This window comes from Cutaneotrichosporon oleaginosum (genome assembly GCF_008065305.1).
Source record: "Cutaneotrichosporon oleaginosum strain ATCC 20508 chromosome Unknown ATCC20508_contig02, whole genome shotgun sequence".
Lineage (NCBI taxonomy): Eukaryota > Fungi > Basidiomycota > Tremellomycetes > Trichosporonales > Trichosporonaceae > Cutaneotrichosporon > Cutaneotrichosporon oleaginosum.
The window spans coordinates 3,195,017-3,217,695 of record NW_027072171.1 but is presented as its reverse complement, the minus strand read 5'-3'; the positions used below and the strand labels follow the sequence as shown (position 1 = coordinate 3,217,695).

The window sequence follows — 22,679 nt, the reverse complement described above, 5'->3', positions numbered from 1 at the left end:
CCCGTCGTCGCGTCGGCTCATGGTTGTGGGTGGTGGTGAGTGACGTCGAATTCGAGGTTTAGGTGGCAAATCGCGCGACTGCCACACACCCGCGAGGGTTTATTCCCGGCCATGCGCGCGCCGTACGGTGGGCGGCGGGATCAAATCCATCAGCCGCCCTCGGCCCTGCCAACCACATCGGGCTCATTCCACTCGACTCGCTACTCCGCTCACGCCGCCCGCCATGGCCATGCAGACCCCGACTATCCCGTCGCGCCTCGCGCAGGCCGTCAAGATCGCGCGCACGCACGACGAGGCCCGCACCCGCGTCCTCTCGGCATACCGGCACTGGTACAGGAGCGCGCCCGAGATCTGCGCGTTGTACGCGCTCAACGTGAGCCCGAGCGCTATCCGGCTCAAGATCCGCGAGGACTTTGAGAAGGCGCGCAGCGTCCAGGACCTCAAGGTCATCAACATGCTGCTGCACAAGAACTGGGTCGAGTACCAGGAGACGATGAACTGCTGGAAGCAGGAGGTGGGTGCTGGAGTGGAGGCAGGGGAGGTGGTGTCGGAGGGAGGGCGAGAGTTGTGCTGATGCTAGCCCCACCTCATGCACTGGTTCAGGCCGCTGGAGCAGCCTGCAAAGCCCGAGACTTTCATGGACAAGTGAGTACAGGCGGTGGGCGTGCCCATGTGGACATGGGCAACGAAGATCGGTCGCAGTTGCGAGACGCCGGTCACTGCACGCGCGGAGACAGCAGTGCGACAGCACCTGCCTAAATGTGGAAGTGCTCTGCGTTGTTCAGAAGCCACGCGCGGCCAGCATTTCTAGCTTTTGCGACGATACTCGCAGATGTGGCGCCAGACGTTCCGGATACCTCCACTTTCACCCTCCCCTCGCAATCTCTTCACGACACACACTAACGCCCAGGTTCCTGGCAGGACGCGACGACCCCAAGCAGGTCGGCTCGTTCTAAATCGGTTAGCAATGCATAGATATCAGCAGGATAGTGGCGCGGCTATGGCTACAACAGATCGTCTTCTCCCTCACACATCCTCCGGCCAGTCCACCTCAGCCAGCACCGCGTCGTCAATTTCGAAGTGCTGGTCCATTTCCACATCGGCGTCGTCGACGCGGCCGTTCACCTGCGGCCCGAACGCGCGGTCGATCTCGGCGCCCGCGCGCTCCGCCTCCTCCTTGTCCTGCCGCTGGCGCTCTTCGATGTCCTCCAGCGTCCAGAGTGAGATGCCCGTCTGTGTGTGGTCGAACGGCTGCGAGATCTGGCGAATAAACTTCTTGGCGAGCACCACGGCCATGTCGGTCGACAGGTTCGAGTGCGCGTCCGTGATATACTGGTTGATCCAGCGCGGCAGCTTGGATCGCTTGTCTTGGCGCGCGAAACGCTGTCGTCAGTTGTGCCTCCCGTTCCTTCCTACCTTGTCAGCGAAAACCATGAGACCCCAGTCAGTCTTTCCGCGCAGGACACGCCCGACACATTGCGCGGCGTGACGCATGGCGTCGAAAGTGAGATAGTCGTTCTCGCGCACCCTGTGGTTGTCGCGCAGGAACTCGAGGCGAGCCTTCAGGATACGGCTTTCCGTGTACTGGTACGGAATGCCGAACATGATGACGGCGCGGCCGTAGTTGCTGAGGGCGTCAGCTTACTCAACGGCTTGACCTACTGATCGAAGTCGATACCTTCAGACACTTTTCCTCGCGCAACGGAGAGCAGCACAGCTCCGCGCCCGTTGTTGCATGCCTGGGGTCAGGATGAGGACTGGCGCATACTCACCTCGCGATAATTCTTGAGCGCAATGGACGTTTCCATGGCATCTGGCGTCTCGACGAACAGCAGCTTGTGCTTCCAAACCTCGCTGAGAATACCCATGTCGTACCACGCGCTCACGATCGACTCCATGTAGAGGTAGGACGGGAAGAAGGCGACGACGCCGTCCGGTACCGTCTTGGACAACTCGATGAGGATACTCCCAAAGTTGCGCACCACCGCCGGGTCGTTACGGACCTCGAAGCGCGATGAGATGGGCACTTGGTCTGAGCCACGCGTGATGACCATCGGCAAGAAGGCGTTGCGCGTGAGCGTCATCGGGTATGATTCCTGGATAACGGGCTGGAACTGTAGGATCTTGGGGTACATGTCGAGTGGAGAGATTGTTCCTGATGTAATGATGACGCTCCCGAAACGTTCGAAGATGGGGGCAATGGCGAGAGAGGGGTCAAGGCAGCTGCGACGATTAGCCGGGGCACCAGCATGGACTCACGTGAAGCGGAAGATGGGGTTGGGAACGGTGGCGTGCTCTGTCTCGTACGGCTCGAGGATGAGCAAGAAGCCTAGCCGTCAGCGAGACCGGGGCCAGAGCTAGACTGGTGCTTACCCTTCTCGTACGTTGACACCAGAGTCCCAAACGAGGCAATCTTCTGCAACGCTGCGTGCTCCTCGATGTTGGTGAGCTCGAGTGTACGGATGAGGTTTGTGAGGCGCTCAGCGCAAAACTGCAGCGGCCGCTTCTCGATGAACGTGATCTCCTTCAAATGAGCCAGGAAGGACACCGGTGTCTCGGCGACGACGTGAAGGACGCGCATGCGCGTCTTCAAATACTCGATGAAGCGCTTGAGGAAGGCGATAAAGTGCTCCGCCTTGCGGATGTTGCCGGGGATGGCGCCCTGGATCATGTCGTCGGTGAGCACGGGATTTGCGAGCATATCGTCCTCGGGATCGTGCCGGTCGTTGGAGGAGCGCAGTCCCTCGACCAGCTTGTCGTACTCCTCCTGCAACTTGGCCGCATCCGTCTTCTTGATTCTGGGATCAGTAGCGCCCTGAGCCTTCGCTTACTCGTCGACCTTGTCGCCGATCTTGGCGACACTGCGTGCCGCCGACTCGAGCATTGGCCGCGTGAGGTCGATAGACAGCGACTCAATACAGACGTTATCTGACGTCAGCCCGCCCAACTATCAGCCTCACCAATATTGTGCGCTTCGTCAAACACGACAATGCTCTCCGCACTGAGCTCCGCCGAGACTTGCTCAGCGACCTTGGGATCGAGGAGGTAGTGAAACGAGTAGATGATCACGTCGACGAACGGCATCTGGCATCAGCCGCGCCATCTCCCGGCTCACCATCCGGCGAATGGTGAAGTACGGACACACGCCCTTGTCCTGCCCGTACTTCTTGACGTCGTCGAGCGTCCACACCCCGGGCGGGATGAGGTTTCCCGTCTCGTAATTGTTCAGTTCCTGGAATCAGCTGTGCCACCACCGTCCGCACCTCATGCCAGCTGCACAGGGGCACGCTGCCCGGCTCGGCGCGCCCGCGCTCGCACGCATACGACGACGTGAGGTCGCGGCACATGCTGTCGACGACCTTGCCCTTCTTCTGCTTGTTCACCTGGCGTCAGCGCGCCCACACGCGCCTCACCTCGGGGTTGAGACACAGGTTCTTGCGCGACGTCAGCCCGAGGCCGCGGAACTCGCGCTCGTTCGCCCCCTGCTCTTCGCGATACTCCATGAGCCGCTTGAGCTCGGCCAGCGCCTTCTCGATCTCGGGGACCGTGCGCGAGCAGTAGATGAGCTTGCGCTTTTGCGGGTAGAACTGGGTTAGCGACGCACGGGAGGCGTCTCACTTGCATGTACGAGACGATGAGGCTGAGGAGGGAGACGGTCTTGCCTGTCCCCGAGGGCATTTCGAGCACGCAGTGCCCCTGCGGTGAGCGCGAACGGCGGGCAGCTCACGCCGGCATCGAGCGTCTTCTTCAGATCACACATGTACGAGTACTGTTCTGGGCGTTAGAGAGCCCGCGAGGGAAGCGTACCGGGATACACCCTGGAGTCAGCAAGGCCGGCGGGGCACGCACCGGTCGTAGGGGAAGAGGACCGGGAGGTCGTCGATCATGAACTTCATGGCGAGTCTGGGTAGCGCCGCCGATGTCGTGTCTATACCTGCTCCGATCGAGCTGAGTGACGCGGAGATGGTGGCGACCAAAGTCGGTACAATCAACCACCTCCACTTCTGTGACGCCATTTGCTCCCGCCCTCCACCCGCTGTCTCCATCTCTCAGCGCTCAGCTCTCGGGGTGTCCTAGCGATCGCCCTCTCGGTCTCTCAGCATGACAAAGGACACCGGCGCGTGGTCGCGCGCCCCGCCGTCCTCGTACCTCTCGTTGAGCGCGGCCCAGGAAGCCGCGCTGCGCGCATACCTCGACGCGGCGCAGCTCGGCCTGGAGCGCGACGAGCGCAAGCAGTGCGTCCCCGCCGTCCCGCTAACCCCAGCCGGCTGGGCCCGCTCTCGGCGCTGCTCGCGCGCCTCGCGCCGCTCTTACAAGCCATTCTGCAAATACCGGCGCGCGAGCCGTGGGCGTCGGCGCGCGCCGCCTACCTCCTCGCATATACGGCGAACGCGGCGCGGTATATCCCCCAGCTACCACTGTTGAGCGTGGACGAGGACGCGGACGAGGACGAGGAGACACTCGCGCAGCGCGCGGGGGAGGTTATGCTCGCCCTCCTGGATTTGGTGGGGGAGATCGAGCGGGGGTGGGTCGCGGTGTTGAGGGGGGAGGGGTGGAGGGCGGGGGTGGAGGGCCCGGGCGAGGCGGTCCGCGTCGAGGGCGGGAGCGGGGTGGAGCAGACGGCCAAAGTCCGGTTGCGGTCGATTGTGGAGCTCGCGCGCGAGAAGATGCTCTTGTGGGCCCGGCCGTATGGGGATTTCGGGGGGACGGCGATGGGGCCTGACGGCGACGAGGGCGAGGTCCACACCGAGCAGGAGCGGACGGGGTGGGAGAGGCAGATTGTGGATATGTGGAAGGGGATACTGGAGGAGCTGGACCGGCAGACGCCGCCGGAAGACGAGGTCATCTAGTACTTCAGAATATATCAGATCAAATGCATACATATAGTAAGGTAACAGTACTGCCAGAGTTGACCGCAGGCGCGAGGTAATGTAATTCTTCCCGTCGACTTCCTCGCCCTCTCCTCATCTCTAGCTCGTCGCGATGCTCACGGCGTCCTCCTTCTTCTTCTGCAGATGGACCTTCAGGTCACCCCACGCTGTCATTAGCTTTTCATACGGCCAGGCCAACTCACCACCTCCGACCCGCACCATGACCTTGACCCGCTTCGGCGCACCAGGCGGTCCGCGGCCCGGGAGCTCGAGCAACTTGACGCTCGAGCTCCTCTCTCCTCCTCCGAACACAAATTCGCCCGTCCATGACTCGCCCTCCGCCTTCCTCTGACCGCGGCGTAGTGGCTGATCAAGCCGCGTAATCAGGATGTTTGGCTGCACTTCGTCGATGACCTTTTGCACCTCCTGGTCCAGCAGATCGTACTTGCTGGGCGTGAAAAGCTTTCCTGCGGCTGGAATATGCGAAGACGCCGCAGATGCAATGGACACGCGAGACGATGGTCGATGTGGCATCGACGGCGCCGGTGAAATTACACGGAAAGCGGATGGCGGTGGCCGACCTAGCGAACCACCGAATGACTGACGGCCCATGGCTCTCGGCCTTGTTGGCGTGCTCGGAATATTTTTGCGGGGTGCTGTGTGCGGCATGCGTGGCGCCGTTGACCCAGGAGGCGATGAGAACGTCGGGCTTCCCGCGCGGCGTAGCGACTGTGTCCCAAAGGCTGATCCGATGCTGGCCTGGCTCGGGCGTCTACCGATTGCCGACGCAGACATGCCCAACGAGTTCTGACTCCCCTGGCTCGGGCGTCTGAGAGCCGGGGGCGTGGGAGGGGGCTCGAAGGGCCGCGTCGAAGCATTCCACCTTGGGCGATCCAAAGGGGAGGCCACAGGCAGAGAGGGACGGGACTGAATCCGCCTCACTGAACGTTGGGCATTCGGGGTGATTGAACCGGTCCTTGGCACGCTGGGAGGCGCCAAGGACTGTCTAGCATCTGGTATGGCTGATCCGGCGCTCAGCACACGCTGCAAGCTGTAGTGTGGTGGCGTATCGGACTGGAAGAGGGGTGGCGAGTGCAGCGGGGACGTGTGGTGTGACCTGTCATCCTCCAGCAACTCGACGTTGTCCTCAAAGTGGGGGTGATCCGGATCGTTTTGCGAAAGCACTAGCCTGACCTTGTCATCCAGGTGACTCAGCTGGCGCTGCAGCATAACCCAGCGTTGCTGCATGTCGGCAACGCGCCGTAAAGCCTCGCCGTTCTTCACTGCGCGCTCCGAGACGCTTTTGTCCATGATACGTAGAATCTTGATCACACTCGGGACGTACGCGCTGATCGTCAACCTCCCTCCTGGATCCCCACTCACACTTTCAGTCTCGCATGCCCAGCGACGAGCCTCCGCAATCGCTCAATGCTCAGTTTGCCCTCCGGTGCAGACATCGGCACTGGTGCCAACGACGAGAGAATGCGACCGACATATGACTGTCCGTCAGTTGGTGACACGAGCAGGAGGGGGGTGGGCTCTCACTGTCACTTCGAGGAGACTGTTCTGCAATGGGTCCATCATGTCTTGCGCCTGATCGGCAGTCCTGGGGTTAGAGAGAAGGGCGCCCAATGTAGTGAAGGATAACGTACGTGCGGAAGCGGACCAGCCATGGGTCTTCTTGCAATTCCTGCTTGAGCTGCGCGTGCTGTGAGAGCACCTTAGCCCAGTCCGCTCTGAGAGGCCCAAGCATTCCCGACGGGTCGCTTTCCGGCGCGACCTCGAACGTTGTCATGCGCTGGCTGAGAGCTTGAATAGAGTCGTTGAGCTCTGACAGGAGTCCGTCCAATCTTGTCGCATGACCTGAGCGTGCGGACGGCGAGTGACGCAGCTCTTCAATCTCGTATATCTTGTCGAGAAGGGTGGCGACCTCGGAGTGAAGGTTCTCGGCTTCATGTAACAACACCCTGTTTGTTAACTTGGACCGCACGGTCACGGTACGCACGTGAGGTTAGCGCCCCGCGCCTTGCGCAGGGCGGAACGCGATGGCCGCGGCGGCGACTCATCAGAGTGCAGCCCAGTGGAAGCAGACGAGGAAGATGCCTCGCGCGAGTGTTCGGGCATGACAGGAAGCGATGCTGGCGCTGCTGGCGACGAGGTCATTGAGGCTGTGGGGGTGGTGGAATCCAGCCTGCGGCGATCCTGGTCCTCTGCAAGATCAGGCTGAGAGAGTCGAAGGTCGACAAAGTCTGTGGCCAGCTCGGCTATCCGTGGGGACAACTCGAGGGCGGTTGTCATGAAGGCTGTGCTGTGGGTGACGCGGGCGGAACTTTTGATAAGATGATGGCAAAGGACGCGTCAAAGTTGGCGGTAGCGTATGACTTTTGGGAAAGAGCAAAGCTTAAACCGCGCCGGAATAGGTTACCATAGCTGGAGGGCGCGTGTTGGGTTGACTGTGGGCTGTTTAGCGATGAGCTCCGGGAATGAGAAGAGGGAGGGGTCGGAGTGTGGGCAGCGTGCGAACGACTGCCGGAGGGATTGGGGACAGTGGAGGACAGGGCAATGTCGGAGCTGGATAGATACGAACCAGTTGGACTTGATGGACCTTTGATGTAAAGTATAGATGAAGCAGAGATGGCGTCCGAACTGTTTAGTTGGTCCGTTTGTTGACCTGGTGCCGCGTAAGTGATCCGGACAACCTAGTGCCGCGCTTGGAGGGGCCCAAGGCCGGAGGGCACACGGTGAAGAGGACGAGGCACCTGGATGGGCAGGCACGCCGAGGGACCGGTTTGGGCAGTCGCCGCACTCGGCGGCTGGGCGGAAGACTGTTGGGGAGAGGGGGTATGAGACGTCGAGAGGAGGCTGAGATGAGGGGAACAGTGGGTGGAGCCAGTCTGGTGGAGACGCGAGCGATCGTGATGATGGGTGCGGAAGAGAGTGCAGCGTGTGCAGGTGCAGTTGTTAGTGGAACAGAGGAGCGGTGCATGTGTGGGGAAAGGCGGGGTGAATAGGGAAGCCAATATTCTAATAAGCAGAGCTAATGGAGTTGCAGGTTGATTACAGCCTGCCTGGCTATATTAACGACGTGGAGATGATAATGGCTGGAGGAGTAGGTGGGGAATGGGAGTGAGGGGGAGCAAGGGAGAGAGAGAGAGTGAATTGGGAGGGCGCAGAGGGGGAGGAAGGAGATTGCGTCATAATCCACGCTGCCCACTCTGCACACTGCGTGCACCGTAGCGAGATGGCAAGACAGAGAGAGCCCCTGCCAATCCTCAATCCTTGCACATCCCCACCCTCCCTGGACATGCCCTCCCCCGTCTCTCATTCATCACTCACTCCCTCCCTCCCTCTCGTCGTCTCCGTCCAACCCTCGGCCCCCCCTCCCCCCACTTTGTTACTCGCCATCCTCCCCATCTCCATCTCCATCCACATCCTCATCCTCGTTCTCATCCTCCCCAATCCATTCCATCCCATCCCTCTCTCACTCTCTCACTCTCTCCGTACTCTCAGACTCCTCAGACCCCCTTCTGCTCTCCGTCCAGGTCCAGTCATCTCCTCCTTCCCGCCTTCATCCTAACTCCTTACTCACCACCCATCACATCCTTTCTCCTCACCACCCCTCACCTCAACCCCGGTCAACCCCATCAACAGTCCCATACTCTCCCAATCTCCTCTTTCGCCGTCACTCTCCTCGGCCTCACCTCCCATCACCCCATCACCTTTTACCACCCCGGCCTTTAATCGCCCCACCCCCTCTCCTCTTTCCCACCCAATTCACCGACCATGTCGGGTGCCAGCGCCCAGTACCAGAACATTCTCAACGACCTCAACCGCGACGTTGCTAGGCAGCAACCATCTGACATTCTCCAGTTCTGCGCCGATTGGTTCCAGGACAAACTCCGTGAAGAGGTATGTAAACGCAAAGTCTTAACAATCGACCTTCTCCCTTCCTCCCCCCTCCCTCCACCGACCTGCGCACAACTGATATCTCAGCGCTCAACCTCATCTCGTGGCGGCATTGCCAACTTTGCCAAGGGCCCCGGTGAAACCTCTCCACGTACCGAGCTCCTCGACCCCACTGACCGTGGGTCTAACCGTGGTATCGGAGCCGCTGCTATGGGTGGTGCTGCGCTAGGAGGAGGGGCCGCTGCCGCTGGACTGTTTGGGTCTTCCTTCGCCAACCATGACGTCCCCGATAGGGCCCAGAATGACTCGTCTCCGTTCGGAGAGCCAACGGACAAGGACTTTAACAGCAACTCGCCGTTCGGACCAAGCGCCCAGACGCCATCGGCGCCAGTAGGCGTCCCCCGCCCACCTTCCCCTGACGATGAGGAGGAGGAGGACAGCGATGAGGAAGCTCCTCCCATTCCTCAGTATGCTCTGGGCCGTCGTACCTCTGTGTCGGCCGAGTCTCTCCAGCCATCGCACTCGAAGAAGTACGACCCCGGAGCAAATGCATTTATCGAGGAGGAAGACGAGGACGACACGTCGAGCGCCAACGCCATACCCACCTTCCCCAAGACTCCTGAGCAGATCGAACGCATTCGTTTTGCAATCAAGGACAACTTCCTGTTCAAGAACCTCGACGAAGAGCAGGAAATGGATGTGCTCACAGCCATGCGCGAGGTCAACATTCCCGCCAAGGACATTATCATTCAGCAGGGTGACGCCGGTGACTACTTCTACATTGTCGAGCGAGGTGAGCTCGAAGTCTTCGTCAAGAAGGATGGCCAGTCTCTCGACCTCGCAGCCGGTGACTCGGAGACTTTGGGCAAGCGGGTCGTTGTCTACCACGAGGGTGCCTCGTTCGGTGAACTGGCTTTGATGCACAAGTACGTCATATTGTGCGCACATTGAGCTGACCAGACAGTGCTCCTCGTGCGGCGTCCATCGTTTCCACAACGCCCTGCACTCTTTGGGCTCTTGACCGTGTCTCATTCCGCACCATTCTCCTTGACGTGAGACCAGCCGACCACCTACCAGAGCTAACGTAACAGCACACTTCCCGCAAGCGCCGTCAGTACGAGGCATTCCTTGCTGCGGTGCCTATCCTGTCGTCGCTCAAGCCTAGCGAGCGTGCCAAGATCGCCGATGTCCTTGAGTCTCGCACGTTTGAGGCCGGACAGGATGTTATCCGTCACGGTGATATGGGCGATGAGTTCTTCCTCATCGAGAGCGGTTCGGCTGCGGCTATCAAGCCGATCGACGGTCGTGAGACTGTTGTCAAGCAGATGGGCAAGGGCGACTACTTTGGTGGTGCGTATTATCTCCATCCCTGATCGCCGCGCCAGATTGCTAACTGTGACAGAGCTGGCGCTTCTCAATCGTCAGACCCGTGCCGCTACTGTGCGTGCGACGGAGAAGCTGCGCGTCGCGGCGCTCGGCGAGCAGGCATTCACGCGTCTGCTGGGTCCTGCCAAGGACATTATGGCACGCACCGCGGGCGAGCGGTATGGTTTGTAGGAGAAGAACGGGTAAGAAGTCTTGTAGTGGTAAGAAGTATCTCTGTTCGAGTAAGATGAGTTGAGCCTGTCAATGTCAAGGGATGCATTGATAGCAACTGCGTGATGTGCTTGGCTGCGGTGATAGACGAATTAGGTCCCGTGTGGGGCCCGATCGCCTTGCGAGCAACATGAAGCTGTCAAGGCTGGTCGCGTCCACTTCGATCTCATCGTCTCACCATTTCTCGACAATGTACCACCTCTTCAAGGGGCTGCATACATATCTCACCCGCAAGGATGAGTACTCCATCGTCATCATCGGGCTAGACAATGTACGACCAGAGCAGGCATCGCTGACACTAGGCCGGCAAGACGGTGTGTATCCCGCCCTCTACTCTTACCCCAGACAACGCTCGAGAAGATCAAGACGCTGTACAACCCCACGCCCGGCATGCCACCAGATAAGATCGGCCCGACGGTTGGGCAGAACAGTGGGTGTTCGAGCGGCGTCGCGCCGTCTTTGGGTCGTCTCGCGCGGCGGCTGTGCCGTCACACTTGACACACGCCATGGCCGCGCCCACCGCTGACCCCAGTCGGCAAAATCTCCCTCCCCTCCACTACTATGCACTTCTTCGATCTCGGCGGCCAGCGCGATATCCGCTCCATCTGGCCGCGATACTATGACGAATGCCATGCCGTCGTCTTTGTCCTCGATGCGAGTGACCAAGCTCGTCTGAGTGAAACATGGGAGGTGTTTGGTGCGTCCTCCTCCCTCCTTCTTGCTTCCGCCTAACCCCAGACGAAGTCCTCAACTCCCCGCGCCTCCTCAATCTCCCCCTGCTCCTCCTCGCGAACAAGCAGGACAAAGACACGTCCCTCACAGTCGCAGAAGTCCGCGAGTCCTACGATGCCTGGCAGCGCGCACGCACGCGCGTGCCCGACAGCCCGCAGTCTGGCGTGCTGGAAGAGGAGGACAAAGCGCAGCGCATGGCAAGCCTCGACGTGCTCGGCGTGTCTGCGCTCGAGGGGTGCGTCACGGACGGAAGGAAGACGGGGCTGACGGCAGGACGGGGGTGCGCGAGGCGGTCAATTGGCTGTATATCCGCGTGCAGAATTCGCGACAAGTGTGAGTAAGAGAAGGGAGGGGCGGGGCTGATCCCAGCGACGACGCGAGTAGGTTTTAGCATGCATGCGCCGAGGCGGGTGGGGGCGGCGCTGCCCAGGGAAGATGTTGTACACATTGGCTGGATGGAGCTAGAGACGCGGCTCGCCACTGGCCATACGAGAGGCCTGAGATACATATGCATTGCAACGCTGGCATGCTGGTTGTGCGTGTGCCGCACACCGCCCGGTGGAGCCGATCGTCACTGCAGCGCCAACGACGCGCAGTCGGTGGTGAAAAAGTGGCGTGACCCACGGCAATCGGCACCCTTGTCTCAAATGCTTGTACCACTTCAACGCTATAAAATCGTCGCTCGGCCCGCCTCGCGGGCAGACGTCCAGCGTACGCTGTGACGCTTGTCGCCCTCATTGTGGCATTCGTCCGAGGCGTGGTGGTCGCCAGTCTCCGTCGTGGCGATACAGCGGCTGGTATCTCAAGTGGCGTTCGGCGCGCACAACGAGCGTTGTCCGGCCTCACTCGCTCAGCGCGGCACGAGCCCAAGATTGACCACGGAATTTAGGATTATGCTGGGTTGAGGTCCACATGCGTCTGGGATATCCCACAATACATGGCGGCCATCGTAGCACCACTTTGTGCCGTGAGGTGCCGATGCTGGAGGCGTGGAACGGCGTCGAGGAGGCGGTGTTGTAGCCAGACGGTACAGGAGAAAGGCGTGGTAGAATGGTCAGTGAAAGACGGTTAGGCATAACAGCAGTGGCAGGAGGTAAACGTGAGTGGAGCGAGTGTGGTGGTCAGAGTGGCAGGAGCGGCACGTAACAGGAGCGGCACGTGACAGGAGCGGCAGGAGCGCTAAAAGCGGTAAGAGCGCTGGGAGCGCTAAGAGTGACTGGAGTGGTAGGACTGACATAAGAGGCAAAGCGCACCTTGACACTTCATCGGCTGAGACAGTTCTGTCGTTTGTGGCGGCGCGTATGGCATTTGCACGCGCAAATCTTCCTAAACCACCCAAAATATCGACTTGGTAGCGATTTGAGCTGCGTCTAGTACAGCAAGAGCAGGTGGCGCTGTGAGAGTTGCAAGCTCGCAACAAGCGAAGCGCGGCACGATGGGCTGCCGTCTGCGATACCGCGTAATCCAACGTCGTGGTTGAAGCCACCTTTTGAATTAACCAAGCTATCCCTCTGTCCTCTCACCCTCTTTGTGCTGCGAGACAGCTTTAGCCGTGAAGCTGGACGTTTTTCCAGTCTTTACTGAATTATGTCGCCGGGGATCTGTCACCACTCACTGAGGCTGACATGGACGAGGAAGGTTGTAGTTGTGGACTCCAAGAGGGTTCTTTTCTCTGCCCTTTGAACACCTCTGCTGGCCTCTGTCAAAATTGCAAGCCATCGCCGACAACGCTGAGGTGCTCACCTGATGATTGCTGATGAAACTGCGCGGAGGACATCGTCTTGTGGCGCCACCCCCCTTCTCTCCGCCTCTCCAGATGAGCGCATCGGCGATCCTGCCGACATACAGATCACCACGTCATCACACCCCGATCGAGAGCTTGAAAGGCGGATGACCACGACGAGCCACTGCCGGAGGCCGAGGCGGACTCGTGCTCCGACGCCACATCATGTGGGAAGCGTGCCGCGCCACATCATGTGGACAGCTGGCACACGCTGTGTCGTTGTAGAGCGGCGTTCGCCGCCTCATTGTCGCTGTATCGCTGTTCCTCAGACAAGCAGTGGCGATACGAAGAGCGATGCGGAGGGCTGTGCGATGTCGCCATCGACATGCTCACCATGGTGTCCGTCAAGAGAGAACTACTCGGGTCGAGAAGACGAATATTGCCACGCCTCCGTCCGTCCAACGCTCAGTCCCAGAGGACCTGGAAGTTAGCCGAGATAGTGCGAAGATTTCGGAAATCTCTCAAAGCAAGGGGATTTATGCCTCTTGCTCTTAGCAGCACCGTCGAGCCGTGTACGCGATCGGTACACCCTGCCAGCCCCGTTGCACCTCCTCCGACCCGAGAGCCTACGCGCGCGCTGGCCAGAGGCAGACTAGTCGCCATCCGCCACAATCACGCTTGTGGCGGAACGGGCTGTCACCGCTTGACGGGCCGACCCGAATCGCGCGCGCCTGACGACAGCGGGACGCGGTGCCGGCACGCCGTGCCGTATAACCACGTAAAGGCGCGGAGTGCGAGTGCATCCGTATATTTCCGCCCTGCGTGCTCCGTGCTCGCTGCTGATGCACTGCCAACGCCGCCCGACGCCCCTGCCATCGCCGATTCCCGTGCTCGGAACCGGTTCCAATGATCTTGGGTCGATGCTGGCTCAGGCGCTTTGACGGTCCATCACCACAGCGTTCCACCAAGTTCTTTTGCAGTTCAGGTTATCTCGTACTACTGCTCGAGTCGAAGCTGGGGATACACAGCCCCAAAATCAGCCATCAGTTCCGTGCCCAATCACCCCACTACAGGATCGATCGTCAGATGTGGACATCACGCGACGCTCGCTCGCATTGTAGACCGCACCAGCTGCGATTTGTAGGAAGCACCAGCCTACACGCGAAATAGCCTCGGGACCTTACCTTAAATCGACATTGTTTCTCTCTGGGACGAGACCCGGTCGGCGCAAGTCCACCTGACCAGCCCGGCGGAATGAGACGCGCAAGCATCCATCGCTACAATGCACGCGTCTCCCCCTCCGATGTCGGACCTGGCCAGTTGGGTTGTTCCTATCCCGAGCTGGATAGCTTCACACCTTAATCCTTGGGGCTTCGGCGTCCAACTGCTACCCAGAGCCCGAAACAACCTGACACAGGCTATCTATGAAGATCAGCAGTGTGCTGAATGTAATACTTTCCATCTCCTGTCGCCTGATTGCCTGATTGCCTCTTCGTCGGCTCGCCTGATCGCCTGATCATCACCGCTGTGTGGTCTCCCCTGTGGCAAGAACACTTGGTAAGTATGATCAGAACACCATCCCCGCGGATGTCATCTCCGTCGCCGAAGTGACGTTTCGTGTATCACTCCGCGCCCCGCTGCACGCCCGATTGCAATTGCAACGATCTGCAGGAGGTGAGGAAGGGGGTGGCCTGTTATTGGGATGGTTGCATATGCTCCACCTGCGTCGACCAACCACGCCCTCGCCCTCGCCCTCATCCTCCCCCTCCCCCTCCCCCACCCGACAAACGTCGGCATCACCTCGTCACGAGTCTGCGCCCGCCTTCCTACTTGTCATGGCCTCGGCGTCTCCTTGTGGCGCGTATTAGCAATTCTGTCCTCCTGGCTGTGGCGTATTAGATGAAGGGTCGGAATAGACCAAGATCCACTCCTGCAGGTCCAATTGCAGGGTGAGGGAGAAGGAGTACGTGCATCGGCGTCGTTATCCCATCGCTTCTTTGCCCTTCGGATGCCGAGACCGATATGTCACTGGGGCCGCCAGTCCACTCGTATGCGAAGCAGCGTGTGCTTTGCTCGGTGTGCGGTGCCACACTCCGAGCAGCCAGGGAAGGGACGGCGCCTCCGGCCCTGGTGGTAGTCGGAGTTGTGTGGCGGACGTGATCTACCGCCGCCAGCATGAAGCTGGGAGGATGAGAGGATGAGAGAATGGGAAGCGAGGGTCGCGGCAGGAAAAGGGCCGGTGGGCGAGTGAACGTTTAGACTCGACATGGATGCTCCGACCATCCCCGAGGTTACGACGTTTCCTCTCCACTGTCCTTGCACGCTGTTCAACTGTGCTGTTCGCTCTCCTGTCATCTGCACCATGCCGCATTTGATCGCTTTGCGCCGCAATCATGCCACTCCCCTTTCACTCATCTGGTGCCCGCCCTCACTCTTCTCATCATCAAACATGAAAACGTGAGACTCGAAATGCACGGAATGGTGTGTGGGGCAACACTCCGAGCCATCCGCGGCCCGGCGGTACTTGACTTTTATCGCACCGTCAAAGTCCGACAGAGTTGCCCCGTGATCTCTCCGAGCTTGGCACGTCACAGGCGGGACGATGGGTGACTGCCAACCATTCCGGCCCCTGCTGCATTATGCCCCGCCCATTCCACTCGCATCCCTTGTTCTGTCCCAGGCTGCCCCTACTGCACCACGTACGCTTGCAGCGCCCGCGATGGGTGGTAGAACAGGATTCTGAATGGTTTGCTTGGTTGCATCCGACACTCCGACACCCTGCACAAACCGCATTTCTTTTGCTTTCTACCCCACTTGCCCCGCGCTGTCTCTACTGCCTCTCCTTCTCCCTCCATCCCACCCCGACTTTGCAGTTGCCCTTTTGCCCCGGACCGTCACTCCTCTCCCCTCTCCACCAGTTTCCCAGAGTCGTTCACCAGTTTCGATTGCGAGGGCTGATTTCCTGCTATAGCCGCCCACTTGGAGATTGCCCACAACACAGCTTTATACGCCAGCCATCAACTTACGCCATCTTTCCGTCTTCCCGACCATCTCTATCTTCAACTTCAGCCCGCTGGCCCCTTTCCGCTGTCGACCTCCCCTCCATCTTTCCTTCCACTTCTCCAATCTCTCCCCCCTCCTTCGCCTTTGATCTGCTTGGCTCTCGTTGCTGTTCTCGAGCCCGCGGCCAGCCCACGGAACCCACGGTAGCGTGTTCCTGCACCTGCGCACGCGTCGACCCAAGGTGCCTCACGTTCTTCACGTCATTCGCAAGGGGAGTTTCCACAGTCCAATTCCAACAACACCGAGCTACCACTCCCGCTGCTACCTCGCTCCGCTCACGTCGCCCCCCGCCTTGCGATATCCCCGTCGGATCGGTTGTCAAGTCCGCACCGTCTGGCCGTTCTTTACGGTCCGGAGCATTCCCGTACAACGACATTCACAACCTACGACGCCTCAGGTGCCTCACTCGGTCCGGCCACCAGTGACCAGGGCATTCTCGTACCTCCTATCCGGGTGCTGGGTGTACAGGAGGTGGACAAGCCGCGCTTTACCGCGAGCACAACGTAAAGTCCCGGCACGCGTGCACTTTGATCGCAAACGTTTCAAACCTGCTCTGGACAGGTATCGAGCTGGGTGACTAGTCGCTCGGGGAGTCGGCGAATCGCTCGCCCTGCTCTTGTGGTACGGCATCCTGTCGAGGTTGGACCATATCGCGCGGGAGTACGGGAACCTGACTTGTACCTCGTGCGCCAAAAGCACAAGCATTGCTTCGGTTGCCTACCTGAACAAGATATTCGAGGCCAAATTCGAGCACCCACATCGACTTCCGCCTGCAATCCGCGTGTTCTACACCGACTTTGTCGGGCTCGCCCATACCTCGTCACGACCGAGACACCAAGCGCCCTGGCCCAAGTCCATTCTAGGACCCACCTCCCGGCCCTGGCCGCAGGACGTGCCGACATTGCAGCCTCGTTCCTCGTCCCCCCTTCAAGCCGCGAGCCTCGACACGACGGCCAACACCCTCCCTCCCACTTCCCACTTGACGGCCTGCCGCCCGCTACGGCCGCACGTGAAACACAGGGTTGGCCTGCCTTTGGAATCTCATCGCAACCATCAAACTCTGGGTGAGTGAGGATCACGGGAGTCTGGCAACCTTCTGCGCCCTGATGGCGTTCACCGTTCTCTGTTTCAGCAAGTAGTGGCATCATTCCTCTTTCCCCCGTGCCCTTCTTCAATCCTCTCTCCTCTCCCGCAAAGCCTGAAGGTTTTGATGACGGCGGGCTGCCATCGGCGCTCTCCCCGGCCGCCCACCTACCCCCTTTTCTCGGGACGCCAGAGCCTGCAAAATTCATGTGCGGGCATCGGACGCCGTGAAAGTCAATGTCCGAGACCAGTGGTAGTTGGAGCACCCGCTTTTCTCACGGAGCAAAGCTCGTGCGACTGCATGGCTACCTGTTGTTCCTCGTGTGTGCACGCACAGCTGTCACACACATCAGTTTTGCGGATGCGGAGTCTATCGCAGGAGGCGGATGACGAGGGAGCGGCATAAGGTTCGGGATCCTGCTGGCTGGATGGATGAGGATGGCGAGGGTCGCCCCAGCGCGGTGCACAGTCTTTAGGGCCTCAGGTTACCCAAGAGATGCTTGTTCCACTGGGGTGCCACTTGTGCCGTCGCAGCCCTCCCGGGCCGCTTAGAGGCGGCATTCAAAGTGGTTACGCACTCCTCACCGCGGAAGAAGACTGCTCGCGCTACGACCAGGGACGGTCTCCCTTGCTGGCGTGGATGGCGAGCACTGGAGCTACTTGTGAGAGCGCGCTGCACGCCGCGCACGTCCTCCTGTTCCATCGTCGGCCATTCCTGCGGAATGGTGGCGCCGGCCGCCCATTTAGCCGTGTGAGATTTACGCGGCTGTGTGATTGCCTGTCGATCCTTCAATTCCAGAGAGCGCCAAGGTGTCGCCGAGGGGTCGTCACCGTGGCTGTCGGGCCTCGGCAACGAGGATGCACAAGGAGCCGAGAGGTGTGGGACTGGGAGTGGCCGCGCCGCAGAAGGAGGGTTGAAGTGCTGCGACGGCATGGGAGCCGAGGGCGACAGGGTGTGAGGGCACCGGATCAGAGGCAACGAGGTGAGACTTGACGCCATCGATGGTGGTCTGTCATGGCATGGCATGCTGAGCCAACCGCAGAAGTCGAGCCTCGGGCAAGATGCCACATTTGCCAGCATTTCTGCTAGTATAACGGCAGCGCTCATCATTCGCAGGGACCAGGATTAATGTCCCTGAGCTTGAACAACCAAGATTAACGAACCCTGCTCCGGGCCGTGGCTGATCCTCATGATCATAAACCACCTTGTGGACACGCGCAGTCACCTCGCTGCTCTCTGGCTCTGGCTTTGGCTCTCGCTCTCGCTCTCGCTCCGTCTTGGCCTCCACTCCCCCTCTCCTCATCTGTATAGTATTTGGCCATACTCCCTCTTCATTCCCACTATCACCTCTCATCCCTCTCAACAAGTCCGTGCGACCTTTTCACTGTCTCTTCGATCCCTCCCATCATCTATCCTCTTGGCGTCTCCCAGCCTGCTCCGCGTCCCCCAAGACCTCGTCCGCTCTTTCCTCATCACCCGCGGCTCCTCCGCACACAACCTGACCCTGCCCCGTTTCTTTCGGATAGGCTACTGGGCCAAGTTCTACTTTCATCGAAACGACCACCCGCGCAATTCCAGCATGCCCTAGTCTGGGGCTGGAGCGCACTCAGTCGATATATCCACTCTCTCACTGGCATCCTGCCCCTCGCCAGATACACCTCTCACCTCTTCGTGGTATGCTGACCCTTGCTCCGAGGTCCGTCTATTCCTTCCGCCACTGTGCCAACGCGACTCCATCCTAACACTCGGGTCCGTTTCCATGGACACCCTTTTCTTCTTCCGACGTCTCAACACCCAGTCACACGATCACCGTATCGGGTACCGTTCAAGGCTTCATTCGCTGAGCGGCCCGGGCATCGAGCCCGCCGGCCCTCGCCCAACCTAACCTACCATTACCATTACTCTCATGTCGCACAGTCGCTCCTCCCCATCACTTGCTCTTGACGATGAGGAGCGGCTCCCCGCCTCCCCTCCACCATCAACAACAGACAACGAGCGTCCAAGCGGCGATTCTACTCGGATTGCCCCCCGCCCCTCATCTTCGTCGTCGGCCTCCAAAGGCGGTTTCGCCCAATGGGCGACGTCTTCGTCTCAGGTTCAGCCCTCGGACGTTCCTCCTGCCAAGTCTAGAATCAGGCCACAGCGGAGCCGAAATGCCACAGGCACGACGACCGCCACTGCTAGCACCGAAGACTCTGTCGGTTCGAGCGATGAGGACAGCGATGAGCTCGACGACGACGAGTCCAGGCATGAGCGTGGCATGTCCACCTCCAGCGTCACAATACCTCCTGATCAACAATTGTCGCGCAGTGATCTGTTGGTGATGCTTGACTATCAGCGCTGACGTGAGAAGTGTGTATGTCCTCGAGGTTGTTCAGCAGCCACAACGCGCACGGGCCTGCGGATTCGGAGATAAAGTGAGTGGCGCTGGAATTTCCCGAGCGCAGCTGACTTGTGTCAGGATCGACGGCCGTTATCACCGCCACCCATCATCCAGCTGCGCATCTTTGACAAATTGGGCAACGCCATCAAACCACAGTACGTCCCCTCTCGGCAGACTTGCCGTGGCCTTGCTGACGGAATCAGCGCTATTGATGTGCATCGATTCATCCTCATGGTGGATCTCTGGAACGGTGATCGCACACAACAGCGCTCAATCGTAATGCATCCTGGTGCACGACCGGACCAGTACGCCTTGTTCACACACACAGCGTCTCGCACAGCCTCCACCCACCGGTATGACGCGCCACATTCGACATTCAATCGCGCACCACACCGCTCCATGACGGGACCCGCGCCTGGACCATACGCTTGGCCATCCTACGGTAAGTGTTTGCACACACTGCGAACCTTGGCTGAGGCTGAGCTGACGCCTCTAATGCCCTTTTGATATCTCCAGGCCGCCCGTCACTCTCGCCCTCGCCATCATATCACTCGCAACCACTCCCTTCCTACCCGCCGACGCCAGGATCCGGATCCGTTCCCGGCTGGCCACCACCTGGACACCCCGAGCACCCAATGGCTTCGCCTGCTTGGGTCGGCGCCTATTCTCTTCCACCGGAGGAGTATGATCATCATCGGTCGCCTCCTCCGCCGCGCAGGCGGCCGATGCCTGGCGAAATGCGGCCGCCTCCCATCCACGATCCCTCTGCCTGGAGCCCAGAATCGACGATGGGAGGTCCAGATTATAGCAGCGAGCGGCATGCTTCCAGCAGCTGGTCGTCGTATCGGCCAGCAACCAGCTCAGCAGACAGCGGATGGGGCCGAGAGCCATCCTATCGCGAACCACGTCCGCACACTTCTGGATTTGGCGAGTGGGACAGAGGGAGCGTCGGGCCTCCGGGAGCACGGCCATGGTCGTCGACGGCCAGCGACCCACACCGCCCTTGGTCGTCTCATGGGTCACTGTACACTCACGCGCCTTCTCCCGTGACCCAGCAGTCGTCCCTTCCACTTACAGCGTCGCCGGTCTCCACCCCTTCCCAATTGTATCCCGAGACACCCTATCCCGAGCGTTTGTCGACAACCTCTTACTATTCGCGAGTCTTGGTCGGATCAATGGGTGCCGTCTGCCAGCGCCTCAAGGATCTCAACGGCGATCCTGGACTATTTTTCTTTGCACACGATCTTGGTATTCGCACGGAAGGCACTTTCTCACTTCGCTTCACTCTGGTTGACCTTACCTCGTGAGAATTACTGGCATATATACTGGCGTCTTCTGACAGCAGCAGCCTCGCTGGTCCCGAGGTTCACAAGGATGACTCGACCGAAATTTTGGCGAGAATATTCAGCGACGCGTTCACTGTCTAGTGCGTGCTCCCTCTTTCTTTGGTTCCTTGTTGCTAATCCCAAAAGCTCAGCCAAGCGATTCCCTGGTGTCCTGCCAACCACGGAATTGACACAATGTTTTGCTGACCAGAGTGTTCGCCTGCCCACTCGCCAAAAACGGGCGATTGCAGGCATAGGATCCTCATCCAAGCGCAAGAAGTAAAATACGCCCTCCTTCCTCTGTCTATTTTCCACGCTCGAGCTCGCCACATACATGTGTCATTGGCGACTCGCCACCAATTGCATCAATCACATATGGCTCAACGCCATTCTCCACTGTACCACTGCACCTGCCGCGGCCTCCCGGACTCGCGGCTCCACCCTCATGCATACATGCTCATCCACCCGAACAGTGCTATCCTAGCCTTCTGTACAATGCATCCTGGTCTCGAAGGCGGACGAGAGCGTTGATGACTGCGCCACTCCCGCCACTCCCAGTTTACCTCGGCACCGCAGCAGCCGAATACCGGCTCGCGCTATCACAATCCAGACTTCCAAGGAGGAAAATCGCCGGGCGCGGAGCGCGTGCTTGGTGCAGTGTGGAGCCGTGGTAGCCATATGCCGTACGTACCCGCTGGAATGGTACATCAGGCACGGCGCGTCGATCAGATCGACGTCACGGCGCAGATGGCCGGGGATCGACGATCGTGGAGCCCGTGCTGCCGTCAGCGCCCCTCGCCATCCCTCGCCGTCCGAGGCCCTCGGCGATCATGTCGCGCTCATGCAGGTACGGTGATCGGCGAGGGAATGATCGGCCTGGAACGTGGAGCGCCTGGGCCTGATCGTCGCGGCGCGTGGACCGTGGACGTGCGTACGATGAGATGGATGCACCACGCGGTGTCGCTGATCGTGTGCCTTGGGCCTGCTCCAAAGCTAGAGATACGGGATGAGATTACGAAGGGGTGCAGATCATGTCAGCAGAGCTTGCGAGGTTCGCGAGACAGCTCTAAGAGGGAAGAGCGAAAGAGAAGGAGAAAGTAAGGATGAGGGGATAGGGTATGGAGACTGTACGGAAGCATTACGAAACGGCCCATGTGCTCCTCACCGGCGGATACGGACCAGCAGACGTCGTCGACCGGAGGCGCGAGGCGTGGCGTCCCGCCTCACGCCGGCGTGCATGGCCTCAGGCTACGAACCGAGGAATGCGCCCGTGCCGACGGTCGCGAAAGTGGCTGGCAACCGAGGCTACCGCTCTCCGGAGCCGGTCATAGCCACAGGCTGGAGATAACGGGATCGATAGGGCTTATGGAGATGTCGGTCAGGAGGTAGCGGGCAGGGCAGGCCGCTGAGCGTGACCGCGCCATGGTCTGGAAGAGGAGACTTTCTGACTACTGATGGAAAGACGAGAGACCAGAGAGACACCGGGGCAGTTGGACGGTTATAGCGCTGGTAGCCACTGGTGAAGGGAATCGCCAGAGGGTGCGGAAACGGAAGACCTTGGGGAAGTGGCGGACTAAAAAGAGGAGACGGGGTGTGGAGCTCGAGCACAGATGGTCAAACCGATCTTCTGACTTTCTCGCCGACCAGAACGAGGAGGGTGCGTGAATTGTTCAGATTGTTGAAAATCCAGACTGATTGCAAGGAGAATTGCTTCGAGATTGTTGGGAGGAGGAAAGGTGTATGCGATCCTCGCCGCTAGCGAGTGACGGCCATCTGTTACTGCTACGTTTGTGAGGACGTTCTGCCAGCACCAGTGTCGCTCTAATTCCACGATGCATGCTCCTTTAACAATCTGCACACAACGCAAACCTTGTGGCTTCCTGGCATGGGGGGAAGGACAACGCAGACTCGCTGGAGGTAGCACTCATGCCGAGCTTAGGACGGAGCAGACGGCGGGTTCTCTCAATTGACATGTTCCCTCATTGTTATAAACCGT

The 22,679-nt window shown here is 59.7% G+C and overlaps 6 protein-coding genes across 6 annotated transcripts; 4 read left to right on the top strand and 2 right to left on the bottom strand.

Moving 5' to 3' along the window:
• Nucleotides 1-223: 223 nt before the first annotated feature.
• Nucleotides 224-956, top strand: COLE_02965 (uncharacterized protein; the record flags this gene model as incomplete). Its single annotated transcript, XM_018423361.2, has 3 exons — nt 224-514; nt 581-645; nt 911-956. 3 exons carry the CDS (start codon nt 224-226, stop codon nt 954-956), a joined length of 402 nt encoding a protein of 133 aa, XP_018278447.1.
• A 70-nt stretch (nt 957-1,026) lies between these two features.
• On the bottom strand, nt 1,027-3,896 carry COLE_02964 (uncharacterized protein; the record flags this gene model as incomplete). Its single annotated transcript, XM_065626249.1, has 14 exons — nt 1,027-1,383; nt 1,417-1,627; nt 1,663-1,739; nt 1,773-2,223; nt 2,260-2,329; nt 2,374-2,798; nt 2,832-2,928; nt 2,961-3,084; nt 3,116-3,232; nt 3,264-3,383; nt 3,414-3,587; nt 3,619-3,696; nt 3,728-3,774; nt 3,839-3,896. The coding sequence occupies 14 exons, from the start codon at nt 3,894-3,896 to the stop codon at nt 1,027-1,029; spliced, it is 2,406 nt and encodes an 801-aa protein (XP_065482518.1).
• Nucleotides 3,897-4,970: 1,074 nt separating this feature from the next.
• On the bottom strand, nt 4,971-7,169 carry COLE_02963 (uncharacterized protein; the record flags this gene model as incomplete). Its single annotated transcript, XM_018419274.2, has 6 exons — nt 4,971-5,038; nt 5,075-6,219; nt 6,255-6,370; nt 6,417-6,477; nt 6,524-6,838; nt 6,877-7,169. 6 exons carry the CDS (start codon nt 7,167-7,169, stop codon nt 4,971-4,973), a joined length of 1,998 nt encoding a protein of 665 aa, XP_018278445.1.
• A 1,485-nt stretch (nt 7,170-8,654) lies between these two features.
• Nucleotides 8,655-10,334, top strand: COLE_02962 (uncharacterized protein; the record flags this gene model as incomplete). The annotated part of the gene is made up of 4 exons (XM_018423360.2): nt 8,655-9,703; nt 9,742-9,829; nt 9,869-10,127; nt 10,180-10,334. 4 exons carry the CDS (start codon nt 8,655-8,657, stop codon nt 10,332-10,334), a joined length of 1,551 nt encoding a protein of 516 aa, XP_018278444.1.
• Nucleotides 10,335-10,563: 229 nt separating this feature from the next.
• Nucleotides 10,564-11,496, top strand: COLE_02961 (uncharacterized protein; the record flags this gene model as incomplete). Its single annotated transcript, XM_065626248.1, has 6 exons — nt 10,564-10,656; nt 10,719-10,803; nt 10,906-11,070; nt 11,112-11,340; nt 11,379-11,438; nt 11,475-11,496. The coding sequence occupies 6 exons, from the start codon at nt 10,564-10,566 to the stop codon at nt 11,494-11,496; spliced, it is 654 nt and encodes a 217-aa protein (XP_065482517.1).
• Nucleotides 11,497-18,881: 7,385 nt separating this feature from the next.
• On the top strand, nt 18,882-20,966 carry COLE_02960 (uncharacterized protein; the record flags this gene model as incomplete). Its single annotated transcript, XM_018419273.2, has 7 exons — nt 18,882-19,291; nt 19,329-19,392; nt 19,437-19,513; nt 19,562-19,800; nt 19,875-20,661; nt 20,704-20,784; nt 20,831-20,966. 7 exons carry the CDS (start codon nt 18,882-18,884, stop codon nt 20,964-20,966), a joined length of 1,794 nt encoding a protein of 597 aa, XP_018278442.1.
• Nucleotides 20,967-22,679: the final 1,713 nt, after the last annotated feature.